The sequence below is a fragment of the Somniosus microcephalus genome, chromosome 2, assembly GCF_052327205.1.
Source record: "Somniosus microcephalus isolate GS21.2 chromosome 2, FLI_Smic_1.0, whole genome shotgun sequence".
Classification (NCBI taxonomy): domain Eukaryota; kingdom Metazoa; phylum Chordata; class Chondrichthyes; order Squaliformes; family Somniosidae; genus Somniosus; species Somniosus microcephalus.
Genome location: NC_140988.1, coordinates 389825026 through 389845246, shown reverse-complemented (window position 1 = coordinate 389845246; position 20221 = coordinate 389825026). Strand labels below are relative to the sequence as shown.

The following is a 20221-nucleotide window of genomic DNA, read 5'->3' as shown; positions in this document are numbered from 1 at the left end:
TCGGTCAGCGAGTGGGGGTGTGGGGAGGGGCGATCGGTCAGGCGGTGGGGGTATGGGGAGGGGGCGGTCGGTCAGGCGGTGGGGGTATGGGGCGGGGGCGGTCGGTCAGGCAGTGGGGGAATGACACTGTTGATTCTGACCTGCTCTCCTCTCCTAGGATGAAGTGGACCGAGTGTCTGTGCATCGACCTGGGGCCCGGGTTCCCTCTGATTTTGCCACATTCCCGTCTCCAGCCTTTACGAAGGTGAGTTTGCTCCCTGACTCCCCCACTCAGATCACCTTGTGTTTTTAAAACCAGTTACTTGTTGCCCCCAGTGACTCTGCCTCACCGGCACTCACTCCAGCTACTGTAAAAACTCCCCCAATATATTCAGTCAAAAATAGTTTCTCCTCTGCATTATTACACAGGATCTATGGCACAGAAACAGGCCATTCGGCCCAACCAGTCCATGCCGGTGTTTATGCTCCACTCGAGCCTCCTCCCGTCTTTCCTCATTGATGGGCCTTCAATAACCACAAAACTAGAAGTTATAGACTTAAACAAGTTGGCTTTTAATCACTAAGATCAGAGCTAACATCTCAACACGCCGACTGGTTCACAGGAATGAGTCATACAGATCCTGGGATCTTTATGTAAGAGAAGTCAGGGGCGGAGCCAAGAGCCAAGACCTGGAACCTCCCAGGTTAGTCGGGAAAGAGGAAGTGAAACTATACACAGTGGGGGAGGGTAATATACATGAGTGCAAAACGAATACAGGATCAAGACAAACAGATTTCATTACACTCATCTAACTCTATCAGCGTAACCCTCTATTCCCTTCTCCCTCATATCCTTGTCTAGCCTCCCCTTAAACACATCGATACTATTCGCCTCAACCACTCCCTGTGGCAGCGAGTTCCACATTCTCACCACTCTCTGGGTAAAGAAGTTTCTTCTGAATTCTCTATTGGATTTCTTGGTGACTATCTTATATTGATGGCCTCTAGTTATGCTCTTCCCCACAAGTGGAAACATTGTTTCTGAATCCACTCTATCAAAACCTTTCATCATTTTAAAGACCTCTATTAGGCCACCCCTTTTTTCAAGAGAAAAGAGACCCAGCCTGTTCATCCTTTCCTGATAGGTATACCCTCGCATTTCTGGTATCATCGTTGTAAATCTTCTCTGCACCCTCTCCAGTGCCTCTATATCCTTTTTATAATCTGGCGACCAGAACTGTACGCAGTACTCCAAGTGTGGTCTAACCAAGGTTCGATACAGGTTTAGCATAACTTCCCTACTTTTCAATTCTATCCCTCTAGAAATAAACCCTATTGCCTGGTTAGCTTTTTTTTATGGCCTTGTTAACCTGTGTCGCAACTTTTAGTGATTTGTGTATTTTTACTCCGAGATCCCTTTGTTCCTCTACCCCACCTAGACTCGCACCCTCCAAGTGATAAGTGACCTCCCTATTCTTCCTACCAAAATGTAATACCTCACATTTATCTGTGTTGAATTTCATTTGTCAATTATTTGCCCATTCTGCAAGTTTATTAATGTCCTCCTGTAATTTGGTGCAGTCCTCCTCAGTATTGACTATTCCCCCAATTTAGTGTCATCCGCAAATTTAGAAATTGTTTTTTATTTCAAAGTCTAAATCGTTAATATAAATTATGAACAGCAGTGGTCCCAGCACTGATCCTTGTGGAACAACACTACCCACCTTCTACCCCTGTGAACAGCTGCCCTGACATCAATCATCAGGAAAATGCTGGAATTCATTGTTAAGTCACTGAGAAAATCATAACATGGTTAGGCAGAGTCAACATGGTTTTATGAAAGGGAAATCGTGTTTGACAAATTTATTAGAGTTTTTTGAGGATGTAACTAGCAGGGTAGATAAAGGGGAACCAGTGGATGTAGTATATTTGGATTTCCAAAAGGCATTCGATAAGATGCCACATAAAAGGTTATTACACAAGATTAGGGCTCATGAGGTTTGGGGTAATATAGTAGCATGGATAGAGGATTGGTTAATCGACAGAACACAGAGTCGGGATAAACGGATCCTTTTCAGGTTGTCAGGCTGTAACTAGTGGGGTGCCGCAAGGATCAGTGTTGGGGCCTCAGCTATTTACAATCTATATTAATGATCGAGATGAAGGGACCGAGTGTAATGTATCCAAGTTTGCTGATGATACAAAGCTAGGTGGGACAATAAACGTATCTTCCCCTCCCCCTCCCCTTTCAGCATTCCGCAGGGACCGCTCTCTCCGAGACACCCGAGTCCACTCCTCTATCACCCCAAACAGCCCTTCCCCTTCGCCTGGCACCTTCCCGTGCAAGCGGAGGAGATGTAACACCTGCCCCTATACCTCCCCCCTTCCCACTGTCCAAGGCCCCAAACACCCCTTCCAGGTGAAACAGCGATTTACTTGTACTTCTCGCAATCTAGTATACTGTATTCGCTGCTCACGATGTGGTCTCCTCTACATTGGGGAGACCAAACGCAGATTGGGCGACCGCTTTGCGGAACACCTCCGTTCAGTCCGTAAGGGTGACCCCGAGCTTCCGGTCGCCTGTCATTATAATTCACCGCTCCATTCCCACTCCGACCTCACCGTCCTTGGCCTCTTGTATTGTTCCACGGAAGCTCAACGTAAACTCGAGGAACAGCACCTCATCTTCCGAGGTAATATATATTAATGATCTGGACGAGGGAATTGGATGTAATATCCCCAAATTTGCAGACGACACAAAGCTGGGCGGGAGGGTAAGCTGCGAGGAGGATGTCGGGGAAACTCCAGTACGATTTGGACAGGTTGGGTGATTGGGCAGAAACATGGCAAATGCACTATAATGTGGATAAATGTGAGGTTATCCACTTTGGTGGCAAAAACAGGAAGGCAGATTATTATTTGAATGGCAATAGATTGGGAGAAGGGGAAGTGCAAAGAGACCTGGGGGTCCTTGTGCACCAGTCGCTGAAGGTAAGCATGCAGGTGCAGCAGGCGGTTAAGAAGGCAAATGGTATGTTGGCCTTTGTAGCAAGAGGGTTCGCGTACAGGAACAAGGATGTCTTGCTGCAGTTGTACAAGGCCTTGGTGAGACCACACCTTGAGTATTGTGTGCAGTTTTGGTCGCCTTATCTGAGGAAGGATGTTCTTGCCATGGAGGGAGTGCAGCGAAGATTCACCAGGCTGATACCTGGGATGGCAGGAATGACGTATGAGGAGAGATTGTGTCGATTGGGCTGATACTCACTGGAGTTTAGAAGATTGAGAGGGGATCTCATCGAAACCTATAAAATTCTGTCAGGTCTGGACAGACTAGGTGCAGGAAGGATGTTTCTGATGGCCGGGGAGTCCAGAACCAGGGGTCATAGTCTAAGGATAAGGGGTAAGCCATTTAGGACTGAAATGAGGAGGAATTTCTTCACCCAGAGAGTGGTGAACCTGTGGAATTCTCTGCCGCAGAGGGCGGTGGAGGCTAGTTCATTAAATATATTCAAGAAGGAGTTGGATATATTTCTTGAGGCTAAAGGGATCAAGGGATATGGGGAAAAGGCAGGGACAGGGTACTGAATTTGGATGATCAGCCATGATCACATTGAATGGCGGAGCAGGCTCGAAGGGCCGAATGGCCTACTCCTGCTCCTATCTTCTATGTTTCTATGTTAGGCACTCTGCAGCCTTCCGGACTCGACATCGAGTTCAACAATTTCAGATCATAACCTTGGCCCCTATTTCATTTTTTCTTGTAATTTTTCCACTCCCTTCCCCCCCCCCCTCCCTTTTGTTTCGCTCTCACACCTGGCAGCTATCCCTTGCCCTGCCAGTACACTTTACACCCAATCTCAGCCTATTACCATCTCATCTAGCTTCGAACACCTTTTATTGTCTCTTTTTTACTTTTGTTTCTTTTATTCTTTTGTCCGATCGCAGCCCTGCCTCCGATCTATCTTTTCTTTCCAGTTTTGAAGAAGGGTTCGACCCGAAACGTCAACTCAAATTTCTGTCCACGGATGTTGCCTGACCTGCTGAGTTTTTCCAGCATTTTCTGTTGTTATTTCGGATTTCCAACATCCGCAGTATTTTGCTATCGTACCCAATAGACTAAGTGAGTGGGCAGTAAGGTGACAGATGGAGTATAATGTAGGGAAATGTGAGGTTATTCACTTTGGTAGGAAGAATAGAAAAACAGAATATTTTTTAAATGGTGGGAAACTTTCAAATGTTGGTGTTCAGAGAGATTTGGGTCCTCGTGCAGGAAACACAGAAAGCTAGCATGCAGGTACAGCAAGCAATAAGGGCGGCAAATGGCATGTTGGCCTTTATTGCAAGGGGATTGGAGTATAAGAGTAAGGAAGTCTTGCTACAATTGTACAGGGCCTTGGTGAGACCACACCTGGAGTACTGTGCACAGTTTTGGTCTCCTTATCAATGTCCCATGATGAGAGATTGTGTAGAATGGGCTGATACTCTCTGGAGTTTAGAAGAATGAGAGGTGATCTCATTGAAACATACAAGATTCTGAGGGGGATTGACAGGGTAGATGCTGAGAGGTTGTTTCCCCTGGCTGGAGTGTCTAGAACTAGGGGGCGTAGTCTCAGGATAAGGGGTCGGCCATTTAAGACTGAGATGAGGAGGAATTTCTTTACTCAGAGGGTTGTGAATCTTTGGAATTCTCTGCCCCAGAGGGCTGTGGAGGCTCAGTCTTTGAGTATATTCACGGCTGAGATCGATAGATTTTTGGACTCTAGGGGAATTGAGGGATATGGAGATCGGGCGGGAAAGTGGAGTTGAGGTCGAAGATCAGCCATGATCTTATTGAATGGCGGAGCAGGCTCGAGGGGCTGAATGGCCTATTCCTGCTCTTATTCCTTATGTTCTTTACTCCCACTCTCTGCTTTCTGTCCTGAAGCCAGCCAGCTATCCAATCTGCTACTTGTCCCTGACTCCGCATTCTCTGACCTTGCCCATCAGTCTATTACGGGGTACCTTATCGAAGGCCTTTTGAAAATCTAGATAAATTACATCTACTGCATTACCCTTGTCTACTCTCTCTGTTAACTCTTCAAAAAATTCAGTGAGTTTGGTCAAGCAAGACTTTCCCTTTTGAAATCCATGCTGACTATTCAGTATTATCTTTTTGGTTTCTAGATGTTCTTCTATTTTCTCCTTTCGTAGGGATTCCATTATTTTTCCTATCACTGGTCTATAATTCCCTGGACATGTTCAATCCCCCTTCTTAAATATAGGTATTATTATGTTAGCTATCCGCCAGTCCTCTGGCACTATACCTTTTTCTAACATTATTAAATATGAGCATTTCTCTCTGCTTCTGTTTTGTGCTTTCCCTCTGGGTGGGGTGGGGTTGCGGGGGTGTGATGGGAGAAGGAGCACCAATGCTGCAGACTCCCCTCCCATCACCTCCCCAATCATTCGTGTTTCCCCCTCCCCCACTTACTCCCCTTGCTCTGCTCCGCCCCCTTCATCCGAAACCCCTCATTCCCTCCCTTCCCCCCCACCCCCACCATCTGTTTCTCCAGAGCATTTGTTTGCTCTCAAAATTCAACTTTTAAAAAATTCTAATTAGAATGAGGAAAGAAACTGCCTGCCTCTCCCCCTTTTGTCTCTGGTTAAGCAATGAGCATCAACCTTTTTGAAATCCCCACAATATAAGGGAGTTGGCTTCAAAATTCAACACGTTTTTCCCTTGAAAACGGAATATTTCTGAGAAAATCGTTCTCTCAACCCCGCCTCTCGCTCTTCTCTCACTCCACCCCGGAGCTTTACTTTGTCAGCTCTGTACTTGACGCACTGCTGTTTCTTCACTCTTGCACTCCGTATCTTTATTTGATTTGGGGGTGTGGGCGACACTTTAAGCACAGTATTTATTGCCCGTCCCGAGTTACCTTGAGAGCATCAATCACAGAGTGTGGGCCTGGAGTCGCGTGTCGGCCAGACTGGGTAAGGGCAGCCGGGTCCCTTCCCTGGAGGACAGCAGTGACCCGCTGGCAGTTTTTATGGTCATGTTCTGTTGCCAGCCTATAAACTACCAGCTTTACTAAATTCAATTCACAACTTCCTGAATTTCTGATCTGTGGACTAGGCCCAGTACCAAGAGCACTGGGCTCACGTAAGGGTAACATGAATTCTAAAAGCTTCCTTCAGGTAAAGTCGCAGGCTTGCAGTGCGTGTAATTTAATATTTTTGTGCATTAAATCGCATGTTTGTGATTACGGCGATGAGAGAGAGAAGTGTTTAAAATGATGAAAGGACAGGACGGGGATAGAAGCAGCCTGTTTCCAGCAGTTGAGGGTCTAGAACGAGAGGCCAGAGATTAAATGTAAGAGATTTAGAACTGAGCCGGAGAACCCGCTTCACACAGAGTTGTGAGGCTGTGGATTCACTCCCAGAGTTAGTGGCTGAGACAGAAACTGTCAACATTCCAGATTAGATTGTCCGGGGGGAGGCAGTGATGTGGGAACAGGGCGGATAAATGTGATTCGGACTATTCGCTCATTTGGAGGGTAAATCCCGGCACGGACTAGATGGTCCGAATGGCCTGTTTGCATGTTGAGGTCGAAGATCAGCCATGATCTTACTGAATGGCGGAGCAGGCTCGAGGGGCTGAATGGCCGACTCCTGCTCCTATTTCTGATGTTCTTATGTAATGTGTTCTGGTTCCTGACCTTTAACCGCTGTTTTGTTTTCTGCTACAGGCTAAGGAGGAGCAGAGGACAGACGCGGTGTGTGTGGGCAAAGTGATCGTACCGTGCCCACCCGGTGAGGGGCAGGTTCACCGTATTGTCCTGCTCCAAGATCAGCTCTACGATCTACACAGTCGCCTCATCTCCTAGGCCCCTAACCAGGGCCCGTGTCTGCGCGTCGCGTCATACTCTAATCCAATCTGTCGCTCGCTTCATCAGCCCACGGGCACCCATCGCACTAATCTCACTAAATCCTAACCACTGCTGGGTCACTTTAATTGTTGCCTCCTTTATTGCTGTGTGTGACCCAGAGCCCAGCTTCGATAAGAGCCGTGTATACACTCACACCTGTCGGGAATTAACCCCTCGCAGCCCAGGGTCCCACGGACTGTTGCCTGGGTCACTCCCAACCTAACAAGTCCTGGTCATTATAGTGACATTATATCCTGAGCTGCTAGATGCCAGAGATCAGACCTGGTCAGTCCAGCAACTACTGAACGCTCGGCCCTCACTTTACACTTCCCAGTGAGTCAGTTCATCCGAGTTGTTCTGGAAATGCGGGGTCAGGGAATGGCTCCTTTTCTATCAATCCACCATCCCATAAATCATCCACCTTGTAAACTAAAGAAATGTGGCTCATTCCTTCACGGATGCCCTTTGCTCAGAGCCTGCCCCTCTCTCTCTCCCCACGCCTGTCTGCCACAGGGAGCTGGTGCCGATAGGATGGTGCGTGGGCTACTGCTGGCTGAGCAGAGCCTGGCTATTCTGTGCACTGTGACCACCTTCCCCCAGTGGCCTCAGTTAGAATGGGAATGCACAGGACCTGTACTGGGCCTGGGCGTCTCGCACACTGCACCCAGAGCGGGTGGCTCGCAGTGACACTGGAGTCTTCACTTCACCTCCCAGTAAATGGCCATTGACCTCCCACAAGGAACATTCCCACCTGCTCACTGAGGGGAAGAGGAGGGTCCGGAGTAAAACTGGGTGTGGACGACACCACATTCTCCTCACTGCTCTCTCCCGTGCCCCTCCAGCACCGCCACTCTCACCCGTCTCTACCCCGGCCTTGCTCCCCGTGCCCACCCACCCGTTCATCTCTCCCCCCTGCACCCTCTCTCACTCCCTGTGCCCCCACCCCCCGCTCTCATTCCCCCGCACGACTGGGACTGTGTTACTGTCACAGGTAATCTCCCTGATCCTGTGACACGGTGCGATGTTTGAGCCTGGGTGCAGGTGCCGTTAGTGCAGGCTGGTTCTGGTACCTGGGTTTGATCGAGAGTTGCTGTGCCCAGTCTGCTGCATGTCCATTGAACACGACCATCTCGAATCGCTCTGCACTAAGCTATGATCAGATTTGCTAATTAATAAACGCTGGGTCTTATTCAAATGAATTGTCTCTGGTTTTTGTTTGTTGAACCATTTACACTTGGAAAAGTCCCGACACTGCCCACCGCTCGTAAACATCCCAACACTGCCCACCGCTCGTAAACATGCCCACCACTCGTAAACATCCCGACACTGCCCACCACTCACATCCCAACACTGCCCACCGCTCGTAGACATCCCGACACTGCCCACCGCTCGTAAACATCCCGACACTGCCCACCGCTCGTAAACATCCCGACACTGCCCACCGCTCGTAAACATCCCCACACTGCCCACCGCTCGTAAACATCCCGACACTGCCCACCGCTCGTAAACATCCCGACACTGCCCACCTCTCTCATCCCCACACTGCCCACCGCTCGTAAACATCCCGACACTGCCCACCGCTCGTAAACATCCCCACACTGCCCACCGCTCGTAAACATCCCCACACTGCCCACCGCTCGTAAACATCCCGACACTGCCCACCGCTCGTAAACATCCCGACACTGCCCACCTCTCTCATCCCCACACTGCCCACCGCTCGTAAACATCCCGACACTGCCCACCTCTCTCATCCCCACACTGCCCACCGCTCGTAAACATCCCCACACTGCCCACCTCTCGTAAACATCCCGACACTGCCCACCTCTCGTAAACATCCCGACACTGCCCACCGCTCGTAAACATCCCGACACTGCCCACCGCTCGTAAACATCCCGACACTGCCCACCGCTCGTAAACATCCCGACACTGCCCACCGCTCGTAAACATCCCGACACTGCCCACCGCTCGTAAACATCCCGACACTGCCCACCGCTCGTAAACATCCCGACACTGCCCACCGCTCGTAAACATCCCGACACTGCCCACCGCTCGTAAACATCCCGACACTGCCCACCGCTCGTAAACATCCCGACACTGCCCACCGCTCGTAAACATCCCCACACTGCCCACCGCTCGTAAACATCCCCACACTGCCCACCGCTCGTAAACATCCCCACACTGCCCACCGCTCGTAAACATCCCCACACTGCCCACCGCTCGTAAACATCCCGACACTGCCCACCGCTCGTAAACATCCCGACACTGCCCACCTCTCTCATCCCCACACTGCCCACCGCTCGTAAACATCCCCACACTGCCCACCGCTCGTAAACATCCCGACACTGCCCACCTCTCTCATCCCCACACTGCCCACCGCTCGTAAACATCCCGACACTGCCCACCGCTCGTAAACATCCCCACACTGCCCACCGCTCGTAAACATCCCCACACTGCCCACCGCTCGTAAACATCCCGACACTGCCCACCTCTCTCATCCCCACTGCCCACCGCTCGTAAACATCCCGACACTGCCCACCTCTCTCATCCCCACTGCCCACCGCTCGTAAACATCCCCACACTGCCCACCTCTCGTAAACATCCCCACACTGCCCACCTCTCGTAAACATCCCGACACTGCCCACCGCTCGTAAACATCCCGACACTGCCCACCGCTCGTAAACATCCCGACACTGCCCACCGCTCGTAAACATCCCAACACTGCCCACCTCTCTCATCCCCACACTGCCCACCGCTCGTAAACATCCCGACACTGCCCACCTCTCTCATCCCAACACTGCCCACCGCTCGTAAACATCCCAACACTGCCCACCGCTCGTAAACATCCCGACACTGCCCACCGCTCGTAAACATCCCAACACTGCCCACCTCTCAATGACAATCACAGCCATTTTGTGCGCAGCAAGATCCCACAAAAAGCGCTAAGATGAGAGGAATGTTAACCCGAACACAGGAGAATCTCTGCTCAAAACTGACCGGAACAGATCCGAGTTTAACATCTCGTGTGAAAGACAACCAGGGCATAGAAATAAATATACTCCCAACCCTTTGTGAAAAGAACCTTTCTCCTGACCTCCCACCTCACTGTCTGAAAATGTTCATTTAATGATCTCACATCACTGAATTCCCCAACTAGAGCAAATAGCCTTCCCTATTCACCCGATCAAAACTCTATTATAAAGATCACGTTAATCCCCTCGGCTGCAGTGGAAACAGTCCTGCTGAATCGAGGCTGGAGCAGAAATTCCTGCGATGTGTCCTCGCAATATTGGAAAATCAGCAGAAGCTAAAACCACAGAGATTTGTATAAATCAACAAAACATTGCTGAGCAGAGACCACATTGAGGACAGCGGCTGAGGGACACCTTTATTGGAGAGAGATTGTGGCGCTAGGGTCGAACAGCTGCCATGTCTCTGTTCCTGATGCTTCATTTATGAGAGATTCTCAAGGCACTGACCAGGCTGAGGTTATCGACAACAAAACAGATGAACTGTGCTAACATGTAAGTGTCACTCGGATTGGTCACATGAATAGAAAGGAGCTTTTCTTTAAAATGCAAGGTACAAAAAGCAAAATACTGCAGATGCTGGAAATCTGAACTAAAGTCAGATAAATGCTGGAAACACTCAACAGGTCAGGCAGCCTCTGGAGAGAGAAGGTCAACGTTTCAGGCCGATGACCTGGTGATTCTCCACTGCCCGGAGTGTTTCCAGCACGTTCTGTGCAGGCAATTAGCAGATTCTTTGTTCCCTTGTCTTTAACAGGGTCAAAGTGTATCCAGGACAAAGGAAGACTCTAGAAGTCAGGTTGTACGGTTTATAGCGACGAGTTACACAGGTCACGCGAAGTATCACTTAAATGTCCAAGTCTGGCGGAGAGACCAGTGCAGCAGGTGGAGTTACCCTGGGCCAGAGCACCGCCTACAGGAGGCTTGTAGCGTATGTAACGTTCCACCTTTAAGAGAACTATTTTAAGGGTTGCACTACTTTATCTTGGCTACTGTATACTGTAATACTGGTGGTGACCACACCGGTATATAAGTGCTGTGTAAGGATTTATTGGGCAGATTCGCCCTGACCTTCGAATAGTAAAGTCCTGTTAAAGTTACTCTTGTAGTTTGTGTATTAATTCGCCATATAACACACAGACTTTACAGTGGCGACGAGTTCGATCTTACCCTGCGGCAGCGATACATCCGAAGCAGTTAACGAGCGTCGAGAAGAGGCATCCGCCCTCGTCGTTCTGCTGAGAGAAGACTCGAGTCTGCAGGAAGAAGGAAGAATTCAGACACGAAGCCTTCCATCAGCAACAGGCAGTGATCGTCCCTTCTGTCACGGTGGTGAGTGAGCCGATCAGCCACGAGAAGCAAGTCGGCCACGTTGACTGAGTAGGGGGGAAATAAAAAGAAACGGAGGATAAGGGCGGTGAACTCGACCACGGTCGGGGGAAAGGAGCCGGACAGAAATCGGGGCCAGAGACGCTGAGACTGGGGCAGCGTAGGGCACAGAAGCCGCGGTACAAGCGGGAACGCAGCCGGTGTGAGACCGGGCTACAAGCGGGAACGCAGCCGGTGTGAGAGACCGGGCTACAAGCGGGAACGCAGCCGGTGTGAGAGACCGGGCTACAAGCGGGCTGGGAGACGCAACAGCGTCGGGAGACAGCTCGACCGCGACCGGCGAAAAAGGCCGGGCAGCTACCGAGGCCGCGAGGCGCTGCGACCGGGATCGTAAGGCGCGGGAAGAAATAAATAAATAAATAAAACCGCGGAGAACTCAGCCGCAGCCGGGGGAGAAAAGGACCGGACTGCGAGAGGGCTGGGGAGGCGCGATTGAAAGCCGCTGAGGGAGAGACAGAGCCCGAGCGAGCGGGAGAGCTTCAGAATAAACTGAAGCCGGCGCGCAGGCTGCGAAACCCGAAAGCCAGCGGTCGTCGCCCGAGAGCAAAGCTTACCCCCGCCAGAGGAAGACAAGCGCGGGAAACCGCCATCCTCGGAGGCGGGGAAGATAAGCGCGGGAAACTGCCATTTTTGGAATAAAAAAGTAAAGAAAAATTTCGTTGTTGTTCTCAGAAAGATTGTGAAGATGCCTAAGCGTGGTAACATCAACGATTTCGATTCCGATGTGGAAGATTGGGCCACGTATGTAGAACGCATCGAGATATATTGTAAGGTCAATAAGATAGCAAATTATGATAAAGCTCTAACCTTACTAAACTCAATGGGTGCGAAGACATACGGGCTATTGAAGCATCTTCTATCACCAGCTAAACCGGCGGATCAGTCTTTCGCTAATATTGTTGCTGTCCTGAAGGATCATTTGAACCCCACACCGCTGATGTTAGCGGAACGATCTAAATTTTACGTGAGAACGCAACTAAAAGAGGAAAGCAACGCGGAGTACTTGGTTGAACTGCGTAGGCTAGCAAAATACTGTCAGTTTGGGGAAAATCTGACAGAGGCACTGAGAGACAAGTTCGTGTGTGGGATGTCGAAGGAAGAAACACAAAAGCGACTGCTCGAAGAGAACGATCTTACACTTGATAAGGCTGTCCTTATTGCAGCATCGCACGAAGCCGCAGCGAGAGGCACGGCGGAAATGCAGCTGAAGACAGCGGTACTCAGCGTGGATCAAATGACTTCGGGTACAACAAAATGTTATCGTTGTGGGAAGACAACACACGACCAGAACCAATGCTGGTTTAAAAACCAGGAATGTAGAAAATGTGGCAAGCTTGGTCACATAGCTAAAGTATGCCGGTCAGGAAAGAAGACCAGCAACAGTAAGTCACCGCAGAAGAAGTACAGAAAGGTACATAAGGTGACTGTGAAGAGTTCAGATGAACAGAATTCGGATTCAGACTCCAACAGCAAGGAACTGGGTAGTCTGAGGATTCACAATGTGAGTAAGGAAACTGACCGACAAACTATCTGGGTCACACTACAGATTGCAAAAGTCCAAGTGAAGATGGAAGTGGACACCGTCGGCGTTGACGGTCATGAATAAGCAAGATTACAAAAAGTTATTCAAACATATACCCCTACGGGATACGGAGATAGTATTGCAGACATACACGGGGCATAAAGTATACCCCATCGGAAAGATAAAAGTCAAGGTGAGACACAAGGGCAAAGAACACCAAGGAATGGACATATATGTACTACCCGAGGGAGGTCCACCACTTCTGGGGCGGGAGTGGATCAGGAAAATAAAGATAGACTGGCACTCCCTAAACACAATGACGGTAGATTCCGGAAAGAAAGATGTCAAACCTGAACGATTGTCCAGAATATTGGACGAGGCTAAAGAGGTATTCCAGCAGGGACTGGGAATACTAAGAGGAATTAAGGCAAAAATCAAGATTGCAGAACACGCAAGCCCAAAATTTTTCAAAGCCAGATCGGTACCTTACGCGATACGACCTGCTGTGGAGGCAGAACTGGAAGAGCTTGAACGTTCAGGGGTACTGTCTAAGGTGGACTGGAGTGAGTGGGCCACGCCCATTGTTCCCGTCATGAAGCCTTCGTCGAGTAACAAGCCAGGGGGACCGGGAAAGGTCCGCATCTGCGGAGACTTCAAGATCACAGTTAATCCGGTGCTTCACACGGTACAATACCCGCTTCCGCGGATTGAGGATATCTTTGCTTCATTGTCTGGCGGGAAACACTTCACCAAGATAGACCTGGCGCAAGCATACTTACAGATGGAAGTCGAGGAAGAGTCGCGCCAGTATCTCACAATCAACACGCACAGAGGCTTGTATCGATATAATAGACTGGTTTTTGGAGTGGCTTCGGCTCCAGCAATTTGGCAGAGGGCCATGGAGCAGGTCTTACAGGGTATTCCAAGCACTCAGTGTTACTCACCTCTTGGCTGCAGCACAGTAGACTATATGATTACAGACTTGGACCCATCCTCTTTCAGAGCATTCACAGTCAAACCACAAACAACACTGTCAGATCACAGTCAAATTACTATGTTTCTCAAAAAGACAGAAACAAACAACATAGAAACACAACCCAGTAAACTGTACAACACCAAAAAATCGTACAGATGGGCCAAAAACGACACGGAAAAATACCAGAAAACAATTAGCAATGCATCAACTCAAGCTCTCTTAGACACCTTTCTGGATAACATATACACTCACAATAAAGAAGGTGTAAACCGGGCAGTTAGTAAACTAAACAATATTTTTGATAATTTGGCAACAAATGCAAACTTGAAAGCTCGCAAGAACAAACCCAAAACAAAAAACTATGAAAAATGGTTTGACCATGATTGCCATAACATGAGGAAAAAACTTAGAAAACTATCAAACCAAAAACACAGACATCCAGAAAACGAGGAATTACGCCTTACTTATTGTCAGACGCTAACACAATACAGAAACACACTCAGGACCAAAAAAGAGCAATTTATTAAGAATACACTCAGCTCCATGGAGGAATCCATTGAGTCGAATTGTTTCTGGGACAACTTGAAAACACTACACAAAAAACAACACGACGATTTGTCCATTCAAAATGGGGACACATGGGTAAACCACTTTGAAAAATTATACCAGAAAACACACTAGGACCAGAGCAACACCAAATACGCAAAAAACTTGAAAAGCTTGAAATGGCCATAAAAGATAACCAAAACCCGCTAGACGCCATAATAACAGAAAAAGAACTTCTTGAAAAACTCAAGGACCTGCGACCAGGAAAAGCTTGCGGGACAGACGGCATACTAAACGAGATGATTAAACACGCAGACGACAAACTGAAACTGGCTATCCTAAAACTCTTCAACTTGGTTCTGAGTGTCGGTTATTTCCCTGACATCTGGAACAAAGGACTCATAACACCCATATACAAAAGTGGGGACAAAATCGACCCAAACAACTATCGAGGCATCTGTGTAAACAGTAACCTGGGGAAGGTATTCTGTAGCATCATAAACAAAAGACTTATAAACTTCCTTGAAGAGCACAATGTCTTGAGTAAAAGCCAAATTGGATTCCTGCCAAACTATAGAACATCCGATCATATCTTCACCCTACAGACCCTAATTGACAAACACGTTCACCATAACAAAAGCAAAATCTACGCATGCTTTGTAGATTTCCAGAAGGCTTTCGACTCCATCTGGCATGACGGTTTATTCCTGAAACTTATCGAAAGCGGGGTAGGAGGGAAAACATATGATGTAATTAAATCAATGTATACAAACAATAAATGTGCAGTTAAAATTGGAGACAAACAAACAAAATACTTCCCACAGGGGCGGGGGGTGACGCAGGGCTCGCCAATCTCACCGACACTCTTTAATATTTACATTAATGGATTGGCAAAACTACTTGAACAATCTACAGCACCCGGCCTCACCCTATATGAATCCAAGGTTAAATTCCTCCTCTATGCCGACGACCTGGTTCTGCTGTCACCAACTAAGGAGGGTCTACAGCAGAACCTGGACCTGCTGGAGTCGTACTGCCAGACTTGGGCCCTGACAATAAATCCCCAAAAAACCAAAGTCCTTGTGTTCCAGCAAAGATCCAAACAACATGGACCCACAATAAATTTCACAGTAGGAACAACCAAAATTGAACAAACCACTCACTACACATACTTGGGCTTAAAAATCAGTTCTACGGGAAACTTCAAACTGGCTGTGAATGAACTGAAAGAGAAAGCAAGAAGGGCTTTCTATGCCATCAAAAAATCAATCCAAATAGAAATCCCAATTAGCATTTGGCTCAAAATTTTCAAATCAGTAATTGAACCAATTGCACTCTATGGCAGTGAGGTCTGGGGACCACTAACACAACAAGATTTTGCAAAATGGGACAAACACCCAATTGAGATCCTACATGCGGAATTCTGTAAAAGTATCCTCCGGACTCAAAGGAAAACAGTAAACAACGCATGCAGGGCGGAACTAGGCCAATACCCATTAATAATCACTATCCAAAAAAGAGCCACCAAATTTTGGAATCACCTACAAATGAGCAACCCCCAATGCTATCACTACGACGCCCTGAAATGCCAAGAGCTGACCATAAAGAAGAATACCCTCAGTCAACTAGTCCTGGGACTCAATAAAGTAACTAATAACAATACTAACAATAACCAGCCCCAGGACAGTGACAGGGTAACACAAAGAATTCGACCCAACACAATCGTCGCTAAGCAAAAGGAAAAATATCTGTCATATTGGGCAGAAACAACAAAAACCCAAAGCAAACTCAATTGCTACTTGGCCCTAAACAGACAATACAACATAGCTGATTACCTGACCATGGTAAAGGATAACAAACTGAGAAGAACCTTGACAAGGTACAGACTTAGCGAACATAGCCTAGCGATCGAAAAAGGCAGACACAGGCAGACCAGGCTGCCAAGAGAAGACAGGATATGCTCTCACTGCAGTCAGGGAGTAGTTGAGACAGAGATGCACTTCCTCACAGCCTGTGGAAAATATCAGGGCATCAGAGAGAATTTCTATCAAAAATTCTCACAAATATGCCCTGAATTCAGAAATCTGACTGACAACCAAAAACTCCCATTCCTACTGGGGGAGGAGAGAAGCTGTGTAACACTGGCGGCACACTATGTTACAGCTTGCCATGAACAGAGGGACAACCAGTAAACTAAGACAAGAGTATATATAAACAAGGCGAAAATATATTTATAAACTCAGGGATATACCTGTTTATACACTGTATGAATGGAACCGCGTTTATGTGTTCAACCATAAATGTATTTTGATGCTTTGGCAACATAAGATGTACCTTATCATGCCAATAAAGCGATTTGTATTGTATTGTATTGTATTGTACTTGGACGATATCCTGATTACGGGAGAGGACGAGGAGGAACACCTCACAAATTTGAAACTGGTGCTCACCAGGTTGAAGGAATATGGCCTTCGAGCTAACCGCCAGAAATGTGAGTTCTTCCAGAAAAGGATCTCGTACTGTGGTCATGTCATTGACCAAGAGGGCCTGCACAAGTCACCTGAAAAGATCGAAGCTGTCATGAAGGCCCCCGCTCCGGAAAATGTATCACAGTTGAGGTCGTTTCTGGGGTTGATTAACTATTACCATAAGTTTCTGCCAAATCTATCCACGGTGCTGCACCCGCTGAATGCTCTGTTGCGGAAAGAAGTACCATGGAAGTGGAGCGAGGACTGTAAGAAGGCCTTTCGCAAAAGCAAGGCATTGATCACCTCTGAGGAAGTGTTGGCTCACTTCAATCCAACGCTACCTCTTCGTCTAGCTTGTGATGCTTCCCCTTATGGTATTGGAGCAGTACTCTCACACAAGTTGCCAAATGGCTCGGAAAGGCCAGTCGCATTTGCATCCCGATCATTGATCTCTGCTGAGCGCAATTATGCTCAGATAGATAGGGAGGCTCTCAGCCTTGTGTGGGGAGTAAAGAAATTCAATCATTACCTGCAGGGCAAGAAGTTTACATTGCTGACAGACCACCAGCTATTGGTATCCATATTCAACCCTAACAAGGCCGTTTCCACTATGATAGCGCAAAGGCTACAGAGGTGGTCCGTTTTACTAGGGGCACACCAATATGACATCGAATACAAAAGGTCCGAACAGCATGGAAATGCTGATGGGTTATCGCGCCTACCGTTGCCAGTGGTAGAAGAGGCGACTACAGTGGACCCAGTGGAGATGTTCCACTCAACCATAGTGGAATGTCTACCAGTAACAAATTCTATGATCGAAAAGGAAACAAGAAATGACCCGACTCTCTCACGAGTCTACGATTTAACGGTGGAGGGATGGCCAGCACATGGCGAACCAATGTTGCCAGCATTTTCACAAAGAAGAGAACAGCTGTCAGTGTGCCGAGGAACCTTGATGTGTGGATCCAGAGTGGTGATTCCACCCAAACTCCAGCATAAAGTGCTAAAGGAGCTTCATGAGGGGCATCTGGGTGGAGTGAAAATGAAGAACCTAGCCAGAGCGTTTGTGTGGTGGCCAGGTATTGATGGAGACATCGAAGAAATAACCAAGAGCTGTCTAGGATGCCAGAAGGTCCAAAACGCCCCACCACAAGCTCCTCTGCATCCATGGGAGTGGCCCTCATCTCCATGGCAAAGGGTACATATCGACTTTGCTGGTCCATTTATGGACTCAATGTTTTTAATCGCGGTGGATGCACACTCCAAGTGGCTGGAGGTAATAAAGATGTCCTCCACCACCACGGAAAAAACCATCACAGTATTAAGGACCATATTTGCCAGGAATGGGCTGCCGGAACAGATCTGTTCTGATAATGGACCGCAATTTGTGTCCGAAGAATTCAGGACGTTCTTAAAAAGCAATGGGGTTAAGCACTACACGTCCGCCCCATACCATCCCGCCACCAATGGATTAGCTGAAAGGTTTGTCCAGACCTTCAAGAAGGCCATCAAGGCCATGGGTAATGAAGACATAAATCTACAACATAAGGTAGATAACTTCTTGTTGGCGTACAGGAATGCAACACATGCGGTCACAAACCAAACTCCCGCCATGATGTTTTTCAATAGAAGACTAAGATGCCGGCTGGATTTGATTAAGCCAAACGTCAGAAGGGACGTAGAGAACCGGCAATTTCAAGGCATGAATGAAAGGCCAACTAGAACCTTCCAGATAGGTCAAGTTTTGGCCCGGGACTACCGTACCGAGAAATGGCAGCCTGGAACTATTGGAAAAAGGCTAGGACCGCTGATGTATACCGTGGACATTGGTGAAAGCATAATAAGGCGCCATGTTGACCAGATCATAGAGTCATCCACAAAGGGCCAACCTACTCCACAACTCTATACGCCTAATGTTGAAGCAGAGATACCCAGAGCATCTACCTCCGATCCGGTAATACTGGAATCAGATGAACCTGACACTGTCCTTCAAGCAGAATCGACCTTGCCAGAAGAACCTACTACACCACCGAAAACTACTACACCACCAAGGCGTTATCCGGACAGAGTCAGGAAGCCTCCAGAGAGACTGAATCTGTGAACTGTTTTACATAAAGTTGTATATATGTTATGATGTTATATTAATGGGAATATATATATACTGTTAACCTAAAAAGGGAGGATTGTAGTGTATGTAACGTTCCACCTTTAAGAGAACTATTTTAAGGGTTGCACTATATCTTGGCTACTGTATACTGTAATACCGGTGGTGACCACACCGGTATATAAGTGCTGTGTAAGGATTTATTGGGCAGATTCGCCCTGACCTTCGAATAGTAAAGTCTCTGTGTATTAATTCGCCATATAACACACAGACTTTACAAGGCTCATCAAACCAATGTCCCAGGAAAGGCAAACAACCAGCTCCTGACTCAGGTCAGACCGTGTGGAGTCAAGGCACTGGCTCCAAAACAGAGAGTAGGGGTTAAAGGTAGTGACTCAGACTGGTAAAAGGTGGGAAGTGGTGTTCCACGGGGATCAGTGCTGGGACCACTGTTAACGATTTGGACTCAGGAATTTGCAGACAACACCAAATTGGTGGCGGGGGCGGTATAGTTAGTACAAAGGAAGATTGTGACAAAATACAGGAAGATATTAATAGGCTTGCAGAATGGCCATGTAATTGGCAAATGAATTTCAATATTTGTGGTACATTTTGATAGGAAGAATAAGGAGGTCACATACTCCTTGAAATGTAAGTGTCGACCGGGGGGTACAAATACACATCACTCAAAAGTATTGACGCAGGTTAACAAGGCCATAAACAAAGCACTGGGGTCTGTTTCGAGAGGGATAGAATTGAGAAGCAGAGAAGTTATGTTAAGCTTGTATTGAACATTGGTTAGACCACACTCGGAGTACTGCGTACAATTCTGGTCTCCATATTATAAAAAGGATATCGAGGCACTGGAGAGGGTGCAGAGAAGATTTACAAGGATGCTACCAGAAATGCGAGAGTATAGATATCAGGAAAGATTGAACAGGCTGGGTCTCTTTAGAAAAAAGACTGAGGGATGACCTAATAGAGGACTTTAAGAAAGGGTTTGATAGGAGAGACGGGGAGAGAATGTTTCCACTTGTGGGGAGACCAGAACTAGGGGCCATCAATATAAGAGAGTCACCAAGAAATCCAACAGGGAATTCGGGAGAAACTTCTTCACCCAGAGAGTGGAGAGAATGTGGAACTCGCTACCACAGGGAGTGGTTGAGGTGATTAGCACAGATGCATTTAAGGGGAAGCTGGATAAACACGAGGGAGAAAGGATTAGAAGGATATGTTGATGGGGTGGGAGGAGGCTCAAGTGCAGCATGGCCTGTTGGGCCGAATGGCCTGTTTCTGTGCAACC

The 20221-nt window shown here is 47.8% G+C and overlaps 1 protein-coding gene across 1 annotated transcript in view; it reads left to right on the top strand.

Moving 5' to 3' along the window:
• Positions 1–8082, top strand: part of LOC147123867 (dynactin subunit 1-like) — a 121690-nt gene extending 113608 nt beyond the window's left edge. The window contains 2 exon segments of the mRNA XM_085967570.1: positions 158–244; positions 6708–8082. Coding sequence (XP_085823696.1) covers positions 158–244; positions 6708–6845 — 225 coding nt within the window. The 3' untranslated portion in view covers positions 6846–8082.
• Positions 8083–20221: the final 12139 nt, after the last annotated feature.